The following is an 18,123-nucleotide window of genomic DNA, read 5'->3' as shown; positions in this document are numbered from 1 at the left end:
TCAAGGTATATTTTAATTTTTTTCATACATAAATTATTTTTTGACTTCTTTTACTTTAATTATTTGAGTTTCTTATTCTTATTTTTTTTTCTTACATTCCTTAGTTTAAAGAAAAAAAGTTAAACTATTTTTTTGTGTGTATTGTAATTTAATTTCGTATCGAAGAAAAAGTTTGGTCATCTACAACAAGTTTTACAAGAATATCAGTGAAACATAAATAAATTTGATTATCAAAATAATAATTATAAATTAGTCATTAAAACAAAAAAAATCAAAAAAAATATGTTTGACGAGGACTAAATTTAATCATATGGGATTATATTTTTTTAGAAAAAAATAATAAAAATTTAGATTAAAATTATTCATTTCCGTTTAGAGAAAAAGGGTATATGTGAGCCATTTGTTTATAAGTAGGAGTATATATGAATCACTTTCGTAACAAGGGGCATATCAGCTATAAATGACAAAGTTAAGGAATATATCAGACCCTTTTCTCTTATTTTCATTTCAAAAACTTAAATAAAAAAGAACAAAATAATTTATAAGAATAATCGAATTGATTAAGCAAGTAGAGATCTACTGAATACTATCTCGATGTCTTGCAAACTATTACATCGAATCAAAGTTTATCTTATGTAAATTTTCCTTATTTACAAAAAAAAAAAAACTATACAACATATTACCATTATTTCACAATAATTTAATTATAAACTAAAGTAATAATAGTGTTATAAAATTAAATACATCTTATAAAGTCGCATAAAATTTTGATATTTTGAACCAATACTCAAACATAAGGGACCATTTTTGCCATTTGCTAAAAGTTATTGGGTTGATATATATTTTTTATACTTTGTATATTGTTTTCAGCGAAAAAAAAAAAGAGGAAGAAAGTTCATAGCGGAATAATAATAAGCATATAGAAGTTGAAGAAAGCAAAAGCGTGGTGGATCTGTGAATGATCGATGGCGCTCTCTCGACTTCGTCATCCGTTGATTTTCCGAGCTCCGTCGCTACTCCGAGCTCGCCGTCTTCTCGCCGCCGGTCCTTGTAACTCCTCCACACTCCGATCGCTCCATCAGTACGCTTTCCTCTTCACATTTTTATTGTCATTTTCTGAATCGTTGTAATTTGATAGCTCAAAAGCCTGTAATCGATTATACTTGTTGTAATATGGATTATAAATTGCTTAATGTTCGCGTTGATTTTAGATATAAGCTCAAAAAACAAGGAGAAATTAGAAATGATTATATATATGTGTGTGTGTTGGCTGCGCGTTCGGATTATGTAGCTATAGGCATTTGAGATTGAATGATATTTGGTTAATTAGGCTAGAAGAAGCAAATAAGTGTGTGGTGTAATGCATTATTCAGTTTTGCTCCATTTTAATGAACTGTTTGGACTTTGGAACCTTGAATATTAGTTTGATTTATGGTGTAAGTTACTTGGTTTGCTGTTGAGTAATTTGAAGATTTTCTTCTAGTTAGAGGAGTTATTTTTTAAGATCACATGTAGCAGTTTGAGGGAGTTCTTCATCTAGTAATCTTTCTTCCAAAGGTTCCTATCGTCATGTTTAGGATGTGGATTGGGGGTTCATCATGGTGGAAAATTTCAGTCGTGAAAGAAGAAGATTGTGATGTTTTTAGGTAATATTCATTCAAACTAAGGGTATACAGTGCATTTCCAAAGGCATGCTAATATGTCAATTTTAAGAAAATCAAGGCATGCTAATATTTCTGATTATGAATAAAAGTAGGCTTAGATGGAAAAGAGGATTGCAGGATTGGTTATACTTTGTGAGAAATGAAATGGAACTGGGTGCCTCATTGGTTGCAGTATTTCTTGTAAATTGAAAGCTTGTACTTTTTATAGAAAAAAGATATCAAAGATGAAGTAATAAAAGGAGTAACAAGAAAAGCAAGCTCAAAAAAAACAAGAATGGAAGGCGTTGGAGTGCTCTAAACTTTGAACTTGTGGATAAATTTGGTGGGCAAGACAACTATATTTAGTGACAAAGAAGGAAAGATCTTCCTGTTGATTCTTTGTTTCTTTCCTCATAAGCCTTTTGTGCATGTATATTAAGTGCTTTTTTAGTCCATATTTGTTCAGTGATAAACAAAAGGAGAATCATTTTTTTTTATGTTGGGTTGAATAACGCAGCATTGAGATTGCACCCCTTCAATATAGTTTAAATAATTTCATTATTTAATAAAGAAAGTGGGGTGATGCACCAATGTTTTTAGTCAAGTACTTCTATTGATGTATGCCAGCAAAATACTGGAGTAATTGCTGTCTTATTATCAGTCATTTTGCATACGAAATTTGGACAAGAGACCTCTACTTTCACTGAATTCCCCAAGTTCCAATGATTGTAATGTTTGTTCGGACTTTTTAAGAAGATGCATTCTTTCTTGAGCACTTTGGCAGAATTTAATGTGTATTTTGATGTTTATTATTTCCATGCACCTAAGAGTGTGGACTAGTGGTTAATAAAAATGAGGTAAATAGTGGAGATCAAGGAAAAAAGCATGTAGGTGATTTCTTCGCATCTGCCTAAGCCTTGGTGGGCAAAGTTACCCGATAGTTGGTTCTATACAAGCTGGCGGTAGCAGGTACCTAGTAGAATAGTCAAAATACGAATAGCCTTGCCCGAAAACCACCATCATAAAAATGATGCTCATTTTTCCCTTGTTAATATTTATGAAATACATTTATTAGATTTGCAAATTTTCATTAATCATTTATTGGCTGCAGTGTTCCTGGGGTGCTGAATCAAATTCCTGATGTGGATGCTTCTTCATTAAGGTCTGATGTTAGTCCATTCTAGTGGTTTACGGAATTGTGCCATCTCAACTTAAAAGGTGTAACTGACATTTTTTTTAATAAGGTGTAACTGACATAATTTCTTCTCAAAGAAAAGTTCACTAACACAATTTTTCCTTTCCCAGAGAACTTTTGTTTAGTATTAAGATGAATGTCTTTTCTTGTCCTATAGAAACTCCAACCCAACTCAATAGTTTTCCAGATTTCATGTGGTTGAGTAGGGCAGTTGTGCAATGATGGATACGTTTCCTCAGAAGGGCCTAGCATAATGACTAATGTTTCTGCCTCCCTATCATGTCTGTGGTGGCATGAGTCCCACATTGATGTTTTTCTTTTGCATAATTTATAGATGCTGGATATGAGATGATACTCCCTCTATCTCAAAGAGAAACTTTATCTATACACTCCTTGATATGGTTTAAGATCTTGTTGAGAAAAAGAAGGTTATTTAGGGACATATATTCCTTAAAGTTCAAATGTAAGGACGTCGAGATGATGCAAAGTTACAAGAAGATGGAAAAGGAATGAACAATAACAAAAGCTTCACCTGAAGAGTCCTAAGATCTGACTACATTAACTTCTTTTATATGTGTGATGAAGAAACTGATTTATCTAGTAAACCTGACTATCACTCTGTTGTCAATCATGTCCAGAAAGATCCTTCTTCCAAATGATGGCTCATGGCCATAAGTCTTCAGCATTCACATGTATGATTGCAGACAATTTGAGTCTCTGTCTCTCTCTCCACGACTACCAACCTATTGCTATCTGACTGGGATATAAGCTATGAATAAGATGATGGCGTATCTTCAGAAATTTATGGCTGAAATGGATGTGATAAAATTTTAGGGACTCCTCAATTAAATTGTTCTATTTTACTATGGCCACTAACTGGATTTCTCATGTCATATGCTCAGTGAATAAAATTTTTGAGAGATTGATATTTTGATCTGATAACCATCTAAATTTTGACTTTTAGCTGTAGTTTTTAGCTTGGAGTGCCAATACTAATAGTAGCATAGTTGCTTAGTTAGTCTTTGTCTTTGCATATTACAATCTTACTGATTATCATATGGCTTCTTTAGACATTAAGTTGCATCAGTGTCATATTTTCATTGAACTAAATGCAATTATTAATTATTAATCAGCTGAAGGTAGTTTAATCTGCTCCATAATTGTTTTTTCTCAAAACATATTCTGTTCAATGACTTTGAAGTTTGGTCAGGCTTTTAAATTTCCGCCTGCTCAGTGAAGTACATGTCGTACCATCTAAGGTTAGTTGCAACACATGTCTTTCCATTAAATTTCATTACTTTATGTTTCCTTGATTCAATGGTGGAAATGTTGCAGCTACAAAGTGGTGTTCGGCACTTCTCGTCAGCTGGTAAGCACACTATACAAATGATGTTGCTCCCACCCAATGCTGTTATCTTTCCAGATATTTATAGATTGCTTTCAGTAACTTCCACCATCATATCTTGAATTTCAAGTGCAACACGGAATGAAAAATTAGTAAGGGGCCCATCTGATAAGAGCATATAAAAAGAAAAGTGGAATACAACTTAAGAAACTCTTTCAACTTCTAACATCTAAGAGAAATTGCATGAAACACGTGATAAGTCCTTTCCCGTTGGTCATGTTAGTAACATTATTTGTAGGAGATCGTTGCTTTGATCATGTTCTTATATCTAACTTGAACTCCTCATTTATACTGTTTTACTATAACAAGTAGCCCCTTCATATGTCATCATTTCATTGCATAATAGGGATGTGTTTCTTGGAGCTCCCATGTTTTTTTAAAATAATAAATAAATCGAAATATAAAGAGATGGAGCCAGTGCAAACTAAGCTAAAGATAGCGCACAATGGAAAGAATGATTCATATAGGTGATATCTACTAGTTGGACATAGGTTTTAGCGTGTTAGAGAACTTCTAAAACTATTACTCCCTCCACCTCATTATGTGGCACCCTTTGACTTGGCATAATGTTTAAGAAAAAAAGGAAGACTTTTGAAACTTATGGTCTAAAACATTCCTTGGATATTTGTGTGGTTGAGATTCATTTCATTAAGGGTAAAAAGGAAATTTCAAAATTAAATTGTTTGTAATTATAGTAAGTAGACATTCTCTTTGGGACGGATTAAAAATGACAGGGTTCCATATAAAATTTGATAGAGGGAGTATTATAATTACTATCTCCGTATCAAAATAAGTGCACTTCCCTTTTTAGTTTGTACAAAAGAATGCCTCTATCTATTTTCGGTAACTCCTTGAACCCCATATTTTACATGGCATGTTTATTACTAGAAGATTAGAGGGCAAAGGGACCAACAGCCTGAAGATTAGAATCCAATGCCTTAGTTTACTTTATTTTTGGTGTAAACAGGATATTGTAGGGTATAAAGTAGACATAGTTGACTTCATAGGTAACCTTAGTTTACTTTATTTTTGGTGTAAACAGGATATTGTAGGGTATAAAGTAGACATAGTTGACTTCATAGGTAACTTGTAAAGTTTTTCTGTTGAGTAGTCCTCACTGAGGAAAGTGCACATACCATGTGGATTGTAAATGTTCCTATCATCTTTTGTTGATGACTTTTTTGTGAATACAAAGTTGCCTTTACTCCAAAAAATAAAATAGTTTCAAAGGGCATTTTTCAACATTACACACATCTTTAGTTTAAGACCACAAAATTCAAAAGTCTCCCTTATTTCTTAATCTTAGTGCCTAGTCAAACTAAGATAGTTAAACTGAAACAGAGGGAGTATTAGTTGTATATACTTTATTTATTTTTCACTTTCATTTTTATTTGGTATGATGATGATATGAGTTGAGCTTAAATGGAGAGGTGAGGATTCATATAGCCGACCCCGATATCGCCGACCGTGACTTGCTTGGGACTGAGACATAGTTGTTGTTTGAATGATAAAGAGATGGAATGATAATTCACATTCTCCGACCTGATGCTCAAATCTGATGTTTCGGAGACTTCTGGTTTATAGAATGTATTTACTTTTAAGTGTTATCTTGTACTTCAAATATTCCAGTGGCTGTTCCATTACCCTGATTCATTTGGGAAGACATAAGCCTCTTTAAATTTATACATGTGTTTGTTATGTGGTTCAACACTTTTGATCACCTCACCTGCTACAGATAATTTTAAAGAAGCCCGACAAGGCAATTTTGGTCCTAGCTGATGCATGCTAAATCTGAGGTGTTTCCTATTCAGCAAATGTTAGATTACTAAATGTGTATTTTGTGTTCTCCAAATATATGATTTCGTCATCTGCTTATCAGTTTAGTATATGCTATTTGGACGTTGAATCACGTGTATTAACTCAATTCTTCTTCATCTAGTTCAGTGGCCCTGGAAAGTGTAAGAATGTTTAGCCTTAAGATAGAAAATCTGGCTAATGGTGCATTTAGTTGTAACATAATTCAGAAACATTAAAAAGCAGTTAAATCTCTGACTTCCATGTGCGATGGGATAGTCTTTTAGCTTCTAAGGTGTTAGGCATGTCATGCTCTCCAAGATGTACTGGAGAGAATGTCTTATTCCATTAAGATATATATATATTTCCCCTTCGGTTAATTTATTTTCTATTTTAGAAAGACAGTGGAAAGATATTTGGTGACCTTCAGACACGTTATACAACTTTTATCTTGAACTGTGTGAGAATCTACTGATAATATGGGATCTTATGTGGCAGAAATGAGGTCTTTCTTTGTTAAATGTTATAATACTTATTTCCTACTATTGCAGAGGCTCCTTCATATACAGAGGTGGGAATGCCAGCTTTGTCCCCTACAATGGTAATCTTAGTGGCATTATTTCTATGAATGATGAAGTTTTCTGCTTATCATTTCCTTATTATTGTGGAAATTCTTAACTTACATGTTCATCTCACTGCAGACTCAAGGTAATATAGCAAAATGGATAAAGAAAGAGGGGGACAAGGTCAGTTGATTTCATGGCTACCGAAAGTTAAATTAGTACAATCTTTTAGACAAAGATAATGCCTGCTGAAGTATAAAGGCTCAACAACTAACATTTCTATTTTATTACACTTTGTTAAATTCGGATTTCCTAACAGATTCAAGCAGGGGATGTACTATGTTTGATAGAGACTGATAAAGCAACGCTTGAGTTTGAAACTCTTGAAGAAGGGTAAGCCTATATTCCAATTGTGCTGTATTTGCTTAGAACTTAAAAAGAGAAGATTTTCTTTTGACAAGGTAAGTAGTGTTCTTTTATGATGTTATTGCTTTTCTTTACGTACTATGTGATTAGTTTTCTTCCTGATGCTCTTGCTGTTCATAAATGCCTGAAGTACTCACTCTAACCATCCTGTTAACGGATGCACTTCTTTAATGTAATTGGTTTTGTTGTTTGGGGATATTATTTGCAGTTTCCTTGCAAAGATATTGGTCCCTGAAGGAACAAAAGATGTACCGGTGGGACAGACTATAGCAATTACGGTAATAAGAGTTCTTAGATATTTCTCCTGCCACTTTTCGTCTTTATTTTCTATTTTGTGATTATCTCCATTCAGTCAAGCACCACAAAATATAAGTGATAATGCTGCATTTTTCTCTTTTTTCTTTCGCTTCTTCTCTGGAATTCTTTGCTGCAAAATGGAAAAAGAAGTCTGTGTTACGCCCCAAGAATTTTTAATCATTTTTTTTTTAAGTTCCTATTATTCTTTTTGTTCGCATTAACAGTAGGTAGCTTAAATGGAATTGTATAGTATCTCTACTTTTTTGGTGTAAACAGCTTTGTATAGATGATATAGAGCATATTATAGATTTGATAGGAAATCTATAATTATTCCTTTTTGGAGGTAGCTAGCATACAGGTATGCTGAAGAATTCAACCTCACCAGTTTCAATAAAAAAAAAAAGGTAACTTAAAAATTCTCATTTTGGGAAGTGGCTGTTCTCTCTGAAAAGTTGTCAACTCCTCCCCCGTTTTAAAATAGTTGTATTCTAACAAAAAAGGCACAGGCTTCTTTGGTTTGCCTATCAGAGACCTGACAGTTGGAAGACTGACACTCACTAGAACAACAAACCGATAGATCAAAGCAGGTTGAAATTGGTGTAAATATGAAAAATTGAAGACTAAGTACATTCCCTCGTGGAAATTGTAGTATTTGTTTTTCTGCAAGTATTGTAGCTACTATCTGATAAAATCAAATATTTTTACATTCTAAGCTTTTCCTGCTAATAAGACTACACATTGCTCTCTTTCTTCAGAAGTTTACTAAAGCCACCATGCTATAAGTATCAGCCAAAGTTCTCTAATTATCAGTCCTTTGTGTCGTGTTTTTGAAGGAAAGCCATACTACCTATGTTTATCTATACAACATTGCTCTTTAAGCCCTAAACCACGAAATGGGTTTGCATTGAACTGTTGAAAGTCAAGCAACCTTGCATTTTTTCTCTCCAATCAGAAAGCATCGTCCTTTTATTGAATTCCAACAGTGTTTGAGCAATTGGAACGGAAGTCGAGAGTTCGTTACACAGGATTGACTGCTACATACAAATTGCAGAGATGATAGAAATGAAATGGCAAGAGGTAGGCAGTCAATGATTCTCTGTTAAGTGATAGTATAGAGGCCTACTTAATGGAGGGGATTTAAGGCCTGATTGTAAATCAGTTTGGAAGACTGAAGCACCTGAGAAGATGGTGTGTTTGAGATGATATATTACGTAGGATGCTGTCAGCAAACAATCTGAGGAAGAGAACGAATATATCCTGGACAGGAACCACCTCATAGTACACTGTAGTTTGCATCAGATATATGGGCATTCATATTTTCCTTGTTTAACTATATTGGGTTTTACTAGATAGTGGCAAATGCTGTAAGAAGTAGTGTTTTTTTTTTGAATCTAAAAAGAGGATGGAGGCGAGAAAAAGAAGATACGGAAGACAATTTCATTGTGCATTCTTGATGATTTGGTTGGAAAGAAGTATATGAATCTTATAAGGATTTAAAAGACCAGCATGGACTCTAAAGGAAATCCTTTTGCTTCACTTGTATTTTGAATTAAATAAATTTTTTCTTTTTGTGCCAATAGTTGGTTAGTTTTTTTGTGATAGCCGAATATTATATATGCTGTCACTTTGAAGCCATCTTGGTTAGAAATTAATTAGAAGTCTTGACTTATCTAAAAGAGTCCTTGTATATCAAAAGATAATTATGAATTTTGATGGATTAGGACACTTCCGTCCTTTGTACTAAAAAAGAATGGTATCAGGTTCTCCTCTTCAAGTATGAACTTGGAGGAGAAAGTAATGTATGCATCACGCAATATATTGATAGTGTCCCGCCTTGAGAGACAACTGCTAATTTCTTTTGTTGTCTTCTTTCTTTCTTTTAAGAGCAGAACTTTTTTCGTTGGTATTCTCGACTGAGTTTAACTCCATTTGTAATGAAGGAAAGGTTTCATTAAAAAAGCATCTAGAAGATGCAAAAGAAGTTGTCTTAGCTCCAATACATGAGAAGAGACTATGATAGGATTAGGGAGCTAATAAAGACCAAAAATTGGCCAGAGCTGTTTACAGGGGTTCAATTTCTCCAGCAAAACAAGTTAAGCAAACATCTAGCTTTTAGGGAGTGTAATGGCATTGAATTTCGTTTTAAACATTTCAGTTCCTTTCTGTCCAAAAAACACTAAAAGATTCTTGGAGGATTATCAATAGATCTTCTTGGTGGCTTTGCCGACTCTCCATAAGCACCAAGTTGAATATGCTTCTTTTTTTTTTTTAAATTATTGCGAGTGGGGTGACCCAGAAGTCCCCAAAAGATGTTCTAGCTACGAAGAACGAGAGGAAGAAAAAGGTAAAAAAAAAGGAAATGGAGGAAGGCAAATGTATAATATCTTCAACTCCATTTATTTGCGGACCAACTCTATCCAGGAGCAAACTGGTAGTCTCTGTTACAATGTTTCTATGTCGTGAAAGAGTTTACCAACTAGGAGGATTTTTTGTCAAATGAATCTTACTGTAGCAGTTCTGTAAAGAATTCCCTGACATGATTGAGATCGAATGGAAGTAGCAAAGATGAAAAGGCAGGAAAGTATTTTAAGCTCAAACTGAAGTTAATAAGAGTGCTTACTGAATACTTTAGGAGGTAAACTCAAGTGGAAACAAGACAGCCTTCTAATAGAAATGGATCCTGGTTTGGAAGGATCTTTATAGACTGCCTAATCCCAGTTTTGTTTTCCTTTTTACTTAAATATAGCCATAACGACAATAATTATCTCATGGCTAATTAGACATGATTGAATGCTTTAAATCTACTAGCAAGTTCTTGTCTTTTGGTTCCTCAATCAGCAGCTCATTTCACTAGAATTAACTAATTTCTCTACCTTAATATGAACTAAACTATGTTCCTCGTCAAAGTTAGGATGACTGTCACCTTTAGATTAAATTCTTGCCATGTTTTTCTGCCTCACTATATTGGATGTCTCAGAGCCTTCTCATTTCCTACATGCTTAGCTTAATCGGGTTGTGTAGACTGCCATGGGCATCTCTTATTGTAAATATTTTTCGCTAATTTGAGTAGGTGGAAGAAGCAGATGACATACAAAAAGTCCCTGCTACCGTTGGTGGTGCATCAGAGGTTAAAAATCAAGCATCTTCTCAGACAGATGCAGCAAGGGGAGATGGGGCTACAGAAGTGAGTCCTGCGAATATCAGCTCATCTGAACTTCCTCCACATCTGATCCTTGATATGCCAGCTTTGTCCCCAACCATGGTATGGAAAGCTAATAATGGACTCTTTAATTTCCATGCTATACTTGTTTCCTTTACCTGTCAATGCTGATGATATCTTTGTTTGAATTCTTACCTATAGAACCAAGGTAACATTTTTAAATGGAGGAAAAAGGAAGGTGACAAGGTTGGTGCTGCATTATAAGTGACTAGTGAATTTTCACAAATACCCCAGACACTGGGCAGGGATGGACTAAAACAGCATGTGTAACTATTATCTTCTTTTTATTTTGACACAGATAGAGGTTGGTGATGTTCTCTGTGAGATAGAAACTGACAAAGCAACTCTTGAGCATGAAAGTCTTGAAGAAGGGTAAACTTTCCCATTACATTTTAAATAAGATGTTTAATTGCAAGAAAATAAGATACTGTTAGAGATTATAACTATTACTATTTTTTACTGTACTTTCTATAAGGTAATTATTTCTTAGGACTTTCTAGTTATCCAGAAAAGCAGCCTCAAAATATTGAAGGAAGAATCCTTCCTAGCCTCTTCATATTGACTTTCTATGGCGGAGGCCTTCTTAGTTACATCTACTGCTGTTTATTTCTGGGAGTATGTGAGGTTGTTTTTGTTACGGTTTTATCATGTTTTGAGTCTTTGAAGTAGAAGACATTCCATTCCATGTGTATCCTGTTTGCTCTTGTAGATTATGAAACTATTTCCCTCTAATTCAGTGTTGGTTTTACAATTTGATGTGTTTGTTTTCTTTGGCCACAAAAAAATATTTTTATCTGGTGTGATTTCTAGATTCTTGGCCAAAATACTGGCACCTGAAGGTTCAAAAGATGTGGCTGTTGGGCAGCCTATTGCAATCATGGTAAGTTGCTGATGCTCCTCTCTTTTTTTCACCTTCTGTGAGAAATTTAGAACTTTCTGTTGTCTTAACCATTAGAAGATGCAAATCAGTATATTCAGATTTAGGGTAGGGACTTGTTGTAGTTCTTTTTTTTTTTTAAAATATTTTATCTGGTATAGTTACTCTGCTATGGATTATAACTCTTAGCATTTTGTGGAATAAATACTTCTTTTTTGCAAGGTTGAGGATGAAAATGATATTGAAGCTGTGAGGACATCGATCAGCGGCAACAATGTGGTTAAGGAAGAAAAGCCGGTCAGTCATGATGTCACAACTGAAGTTAGAACTCAGACAACAGGTTTCAATAGAATCAGTCCAGCTGCTAAGGTATTAATTATGGAACATGGTTTAGATGCATCATCAATTCCAGCATCTGGTCCTCGTGGTACCTTGTTAAAGGGAGATGTTCTTGCTGCATTGAAGTCTGGAAAGGGATCAAGCAACAATTCATCAGTTGGGAAGGCAACTCCATCTCCTCCTCAGGTCAACCAACAAGCTACTCCAACAAAGTCACTTGATTTAAAATCTGATGGACAGCAAAAGGATGCTTATGAAGATTTACCCAATAGTCAAATTCGCAAGGTACTATGAACTACCATCAGCAGTTATTTAACACTTTTACCTTATTATACTTATTAAATGATAGAGCCTTAATTGTGTTGTTTAGGTATTTTATGTTATATACTATCATATTTGCTAACACATTGAGAAAAAAATGAAGGACAATCTTATTTCTTGGATGTAATGATCAGTTTCATTTATCTATGTAATACGAGTCTCTTTCTTAAATTTTTAAATGTGGGTGAGAACATAACTTGGTTTAAGAAAAAATTGAATGACTTTTGAAACTTGTGATCTAAAACAATCCTTAGATATTTGTGTGGTTGTAAATCATTTCATTAAGTGTAAAAGGGGAGTTTTTTAGTTAAATTGTTTTTAATTATAAGAAGGTGACATTCTGGATGAACTTAAAAAGGAAAAGGTGTCACATAAAATGGGACGAAGGGAGTAATACTTTTGATTCTTTCTATTTCCTTTTTTCTTTTTTTTTCGTCTTTTTTCTTGCGTAATTCTTACTCTTCATTAAGAGGTCTTTGATCAACCTTCTATTGAAGACTAGTTGATTACCACAACAGTTCAATTTATTGAAAAAAATACCATCCCCCTGTATGAACTACTCTTTTACGGTTAGTATATCACCTTGTTAAAAAACAACTGTCTTTGGAATTTTGGATTGGATAATTTAGTAAACATAAAATTTGTTTGCAACCATTTACTTTGCAAGATTGACGACCAGACCTTCACAGTACTTATTCTATCATCTTAGTTGAAATACGGTAACAATTCCTAAATATCATGCTTTAGACTTAATAACAAGTCTATAGGTTTAGAAAGAAAAAAAAGTCAACGGTATTTTACTTTTCGAAAATAAATTTTGGACAGACAACTGTAGATGAAAAGGTTTAGATTTAAAGAGAAAGATGACTTATTAAAGGAATTTGAGAGTCTTAACTGATAATACTTGTAAGGTTGTCTGTTAATATGGAAATGAGTTTGGTTTTGTTCTTTTTCTGGGGAGATTTTTATTTTGTTTCAATAAAGAAATTGTGTTTTGTTTACCAAATAAACATGTGTTACACCTTTCTATTAAAAACTTTGTTGCTGCCTAAAATTATCAAGGTGGCAGTAATAACCAAGTTAAAAATTTCGGTGTTCTTAAAAATCATTCTTTGCATTTCTAGACCTAGTGAGTTTTCCTTTGTTGAATGAGCATTGAACAAAGACTAACAAGTTGATCTGTGAAATTTGAACTTAGAAGGTTCAGTTTGTAAATCACCCAAGGAGAAGTTGAAATATGAATAATTATTTTTACCTTTAAAAATTAAACATCTACAGTCTAAAATTAGAAATATGTTAATAAATCAGCTGTTCGAATAAGGACCCCAAGTAGGATATCAGCTGATCAAATTAGGACTCCAGGTAGGGTATTATCTTGTCTTATTTGTTTTCCTCTTTTCTGGTGTAGTGCTTCTTCTGCAGTGTATTCATCTTGGTTTTTTCTTATCATGTGATCCACTTTCGACTTGGCTTATGCTCTACATTGTTCTTATTTTTCACTAAGTTTTTGTGCTATCAATGTATTCTTCACTCCCATTTCCTGTGTTTTTTTATGCAAATAGGAGACTTGCACAGATGACATCTCATACTTGATTTGCTGTGTCTCTCAATCCTTATATTTTGCAGGTGATAGCAGCAAGGTTATTGGAATCTAAGCAATCTACCCCTCACTTGTATTTGTCCACAGGTTCTGTCAATTCTCAAGTTCTTAGTGCCTACTAAGCTTTTGTAACTATTATGCATCTACTTGATGCCTGCAATAGAACTAATTACTTCATCAAAAAAAAAAAATTCTTAGTGCTATGAGTAGTAATTACTAATATCTAATTTGTGGAACTTTTTCAAATTATTCATTTCTCACAGATGTTATATTGGACTCTCTTCTCTCCTTCAGAAAGGAGCTTAAAGGTATAGAATTAAGGTATTTAATTTGTATTGTTGCTTGTGCTGATATTCCTTCATAATGATCTGGCACATCTTTATTCTGTGCAGAAAAGTATGATGTTAAAGTCTCTGTGAATGACATTGTAATCAAAGTGGTTGCAGCAACATTAAGAAATGTACCAGGAGCAAATGGTGAGTTTTTATTAGTATTTTCATTGCTAATTGAAGTTCTAACTTATTTTTCATTAACAGCTAAAATGTAGGATGAAGCGAGGCATAGTTAGCTATGAAACCTAATTGTGAATTTGTTTAGTATGTGGAAGCAGACTTTCTAGCTTTGTTAGATGAATGACCATAATCTTTTTTCTCAATTTTGATACTTCCCAATCAGTTTCATTTAGTTCTTATGTCAGGAAAAGATCATATGATCTCTGAAAGAAGATGTAGGAGGGACAAAAGATAGCTTTTCCAGTTAAATGTGAATGGTGTTTGTTGTAACATGCACTTAGATATCATATAATCCTTTTTGTCAAAAAAAGAAAAGATATCATATAATCATTTACAACTGTATGTTTATTGTGTTCTGTTTTAGGTAAATATTAAGAGTTTATAATTGATATTACTGTGAACATAATAATGTCCATTGATGATAATTGACTTGTCATTTTTCCCGTTTCCCTTAAATGCTCATGGTTTGGGCATATTAAGGGCGATAAGATTAGGAACGAGGGTATACGGGACAAGGTGGTAGTGAGCTCCGTGGTGAACAAGATGACGGAATGGAGACTAAGATGGTTTAAGCATGTGAAGAGGAGATGTGCATATGTCCCAATGAGGAGGTATTAGAGGTTGGATATAGTGGGTACAAGGAGAGGTAGAGGTAGACCAAAAAAGTATTGGGGAGAGGTGATTACACATGAAATTGTAGCTTCAGCTTACAGAGAAATGCCCGTAGATAGGAGGTTGTGGAGGACATGTATTAGGATAGAAGGTTAGTAGGCATTGTTCGTCCATACTAGTAGTTGTAGATTACTTGTGTAGTTTTTTGTTCTTCAACTATCATATTATTTTGTTGTGGAACTGTTCTGTTACTATCTGCTGTTTTTGTCACTATGTATTGATTCTTGTACTTCCATTACTATCAGTTGTTTATTATTGAGCCGAGGGTCTACGAAAACAACTTCTCTACTAAGGTGGGGGTACGGTGGCATATGCTTTACCCTCGCCAGACCACATTTTGTGGAATTCCATTGGGTATGTTGTTGTTGTGTCTCAAATGCTCATGGTGTATCAAGTTTTTTCTTATTTGTAAGTTCAGAAGTGAACATTTAATTTGAGAAATGAGGCTATAAGTTATGTATTTCCATTTATATGAATGAAGCATGCTAGCTCTCTTATTTCCAGAGGTCTAGTGGGTCTCCTACAATCTCTTTTACTAAGAAGCATTCAGTGAGACACTCAACCCCATTAGGCTTCATCCTAATCATGTACAATCTCTGTTGGTCTGGAGTGAAGCCACTTAAGTCTTCACTATCTAATTATTCTTCACGGAAAAAATACTCAATTTGTAGAGGAGAAACTCTCGTCTCATTTTGCAAAACCTCTTTCCGGACGGAATAGGAGACTTGTCTGGTTATGTACTACAGTTGTTCTCCAGTAATTTCTTTTTTTTTTAAATGCATTTACAGATTAACAGACTCTATATGTGTATACTTCTTTCTCTTTTTTCCACAACTTAAAGAGTATCTATCTGTTGACTTTATGTTGTGCAATCACAAACTTTTAGTCCAACTGGCCAAAGAATTCTATATCCTCTTTGCTTCTGTATATATTGCAACTTATTGTGGAAAGAGTTGATTTTGTTTACAGTCTAACTCTAACTCTTCATTCAGACAAACTTTTAATGAAGACCACTATTTCCATGAAACCTATTGTACTTTTGGTTCTTCTCCTGGCATTCATAATAACTATTGATAGCAACTGTCGATTTGTTGGTGTTTGTCTAGGATACTGTAAAATTGTAAGGTGATCTTTTTCCTTATTTGTCTCCTGTAAATCATGATAAAATCTAGACCAGCAATCGAGAGTGTGTAATTTTTGCTGAACTGTTCTTCAGAAACCTGTAGCACTTCTCTGCTCACAATACCCTTAAAAGCTATAACCCCACCCTCACAAGCAAGAATAGCAGAAAAGGATGGAGAGTCATTGTACTTAATTGATGGCTATATCCTTCAAGTATGGTTTTCCGGTTACTAAATCAATTCATTCCTGATCTATGATTATTCCTCATTGAATTTCACTACATAGACTTTTAGTTTACTTGCGGATGACTAGCTTAGTGAAAGACACTTTCTCCTGTGAAATGCTAGTTCACTGAAAAGCTTTCTCTTTAAATCCATTACAGCTTACTGGGATGATGGAAAAGGTGAGGTGGTGCTTTGTGATTCTGTCGATATATCTGTTGCGGTTGCCACTGAAAAGGTATGCAGCATACTACTGTTTTGTTGGATTTTGTACAAATCTTGTTCTCATTCCATTTTCTTGAGTTTCAGGGCTTGATGACCCCAATTATCAGGAATGCTGATCAAAAATCCATATCCTCAATATCTGCGGAGGTAAAAAGGGATATAGGTTGCACTGTTTATTTTTTCAATATCTTGGATGATAAGGCTAGACACTATTTGCTTTTAAATGGGGATATTGAAATTCTGTTTAATGTATAAACTATAGGATTTTGATACTTTGAAGGGAACTGCAATTTTGTTCATAGAAGCTAGCACGAGAAATATTTTCTGCAATATGTATATACTGTATATTTTCTGTCTTTATATAGGAGTCTAATATCCCAGCTTATTGTGGTTTCTTACCTTCTCATTATCATCTACTTGTGCATGAAAGATCAAGGAGCTTGCTGGAAAGGCACGAGCTGGAAAGCTTAAACCTAATGAATTCCAAGGTGGCACTTTCAGGTGAATAATCGACTTCAGATTCTAGGCATTGTAAAGAGCAGCTCTATTGGGCAGGAATTATATCTTCTGTGTCTTTTTGCAGCATTTCAAACTTGGGCATGTTTCCAGTGGATCGGTTTTGTGCAATTATCAACCCTCCTCAGGTCAATATACTTTTCTTCCGTCTCATCCAGTAGCACCCCTGCATGAAAAATATCTGCTATTCCTTCCCTTTGATCGAATAGATTAGCGTTTTATGTCAGCCTCTCCTTAACTATTGAACTTCTACAGTCCATGCATTAAATTTTATAACTGAATTGTTACCGGTGAGTTATATAACTGATAGTTCTCCAGAACAGGTCATCCCTGTCACTGCTCATACACCTCTTGCTTGAAATCCATAACATTGTAATCTCTTTCCTCAGGCCGGTATAATTGCTGTTGGTAGGGGCAATAAAGTTGTCGAACCTGTGGTTGGTGCTGACGGTATAGTTCTAACTGAAAATTCTCATTGTGTAATTTTTTTGCTTATTCAATTTGCTGAAATATTGCCAACACCACACCGATTAGTTTAGGATTGAGATGTATAGTAGTTTCTTTAACTAGTTGAATTTCGCTTCCTTCTTTTCAGGAATTGAGAAACCAGCTGTTGTTAACAAGATGAGTTTGACATTATCAGCTGATCATCGCGTCTTTGATGGGAAGGTTGGAGGTAAAGTTCAGACTTCTCATCTTTAAAAACTTGTATAGTTTACCGAAGTAGAGATTGTAGTTCACGTGTTTACATCTCTTCAATCAATCTTGCAGGTGCGTTCGTTTCAGCATTGTCATCTAACTTCAGTGACATCAAGAAGCTTCTACTTTAATACGGATGAAGTGTCTGGGAACAAAATATCCTACAGGACATGTCACCTGTGCAGGCGGCGTAGTTGTTTTTTCTGATGATAGTTTGCCTCTTTCAGATCTCAAGCTTGTATTAATGGTGCCATTTTTGTTCTTGAAGATAGAAATGATTTGAGGTCCATAAAATTGGACTAGTTCCAATACCAATGATACTACCATTTCTTCTGAGATGCCAAGTTTATGACACTTCACAGTTCCATCTGTTCTCCCTGTAAAGTTGTACAATAGGGGTGCCTCAATATTTTTTACCAAATAAAAAGCTGATTTTTTCCTCTCTTGCTCATATAATGTTTTTCCTTTACTTTTAC

The 18,123-nt window shown here is 34.3% G+C and overlaps 1 protein-coding gene across 4 annotated transcripts; it reads left to right on the top strand.

Moving 5' to 3' along the window:
* The first annotated feature begins 768 nt into the window (after positions 1-768).
* On the top strand, positions 769-18,103 carry LOC101257033 (dihydrolipoyllysine-residue acetyltransferase component 1 of pyruvate dehydrogenase complex, mitochondrial). 4 transcript variants are annotated; one of them, XM_069291771.1, is made up of 24 exons: positions 858-1,081; positions 2,755-2,805; positions 4,049-4,097; positions 4,174-4,207; positions 6,589-6,638; positions 6,739-6,783; positions 6,920-6,993; positions 7,235-7,304; positions 10,394-10,585; positions 10,685-10,729; positions 10,842-10,915; positions 11,354-11,423; positions 11,643-11,789; positions 11,886-12,044; positions 13,707-13,767; positions 13,944-13,988; positions 14,073-14,156; positions 16,369-16,445; positions 16,517-16,579; positions 16,863-16,933; positions 17,016-17,076; positions 17,338-17,398; positions 17,544-17,624; positions 17,720-18,103. In XM_069291771.1, exons 1-24 carry the CDS (start codon positions 966-968, stop codon positions 17,776-17,778), a joined length of 1,839 nt encoding a protein of 612 aa, XP_069147872.1. In that variant the 5' UTR covers positions 858-965; the 3' UTR covers positions 17,779-18,103. The 4 variants fall into 4 exon arrangements, with proteins under 4 accessions (XP_004250012.1, XP_069147872.1, XP_010312583.1 ...); XM_010314281.4 differs by having other exon boundaries at positions 873-1,081; positions 4,040-4,097; XM_004249964.5 differs by having other exon boundaries at positions 769-1,081; positions 11,643-12,044.
* The last annotated feature ends 20 nt before the right edge of the window (positions 18,104-18,123 follow it).

The sequence above is a fragment of the Solanum lycopersicum genome, chromosome 11, assembly GCF_036512215.1.
Source record: "Solanum lycopersicum chromosome 11, SLM_r2.1".
NCBI lineage: Eukaryota > Viridiplantae > Streptophyta > Magnoliopsida > Solanales > Solanaceae > Solanum > Solanum lycopersicum.
Note: the sequence above shows the minus strand (reverse complement) of the source record. Positions and strands in the feature narration are given on the sequence as shown.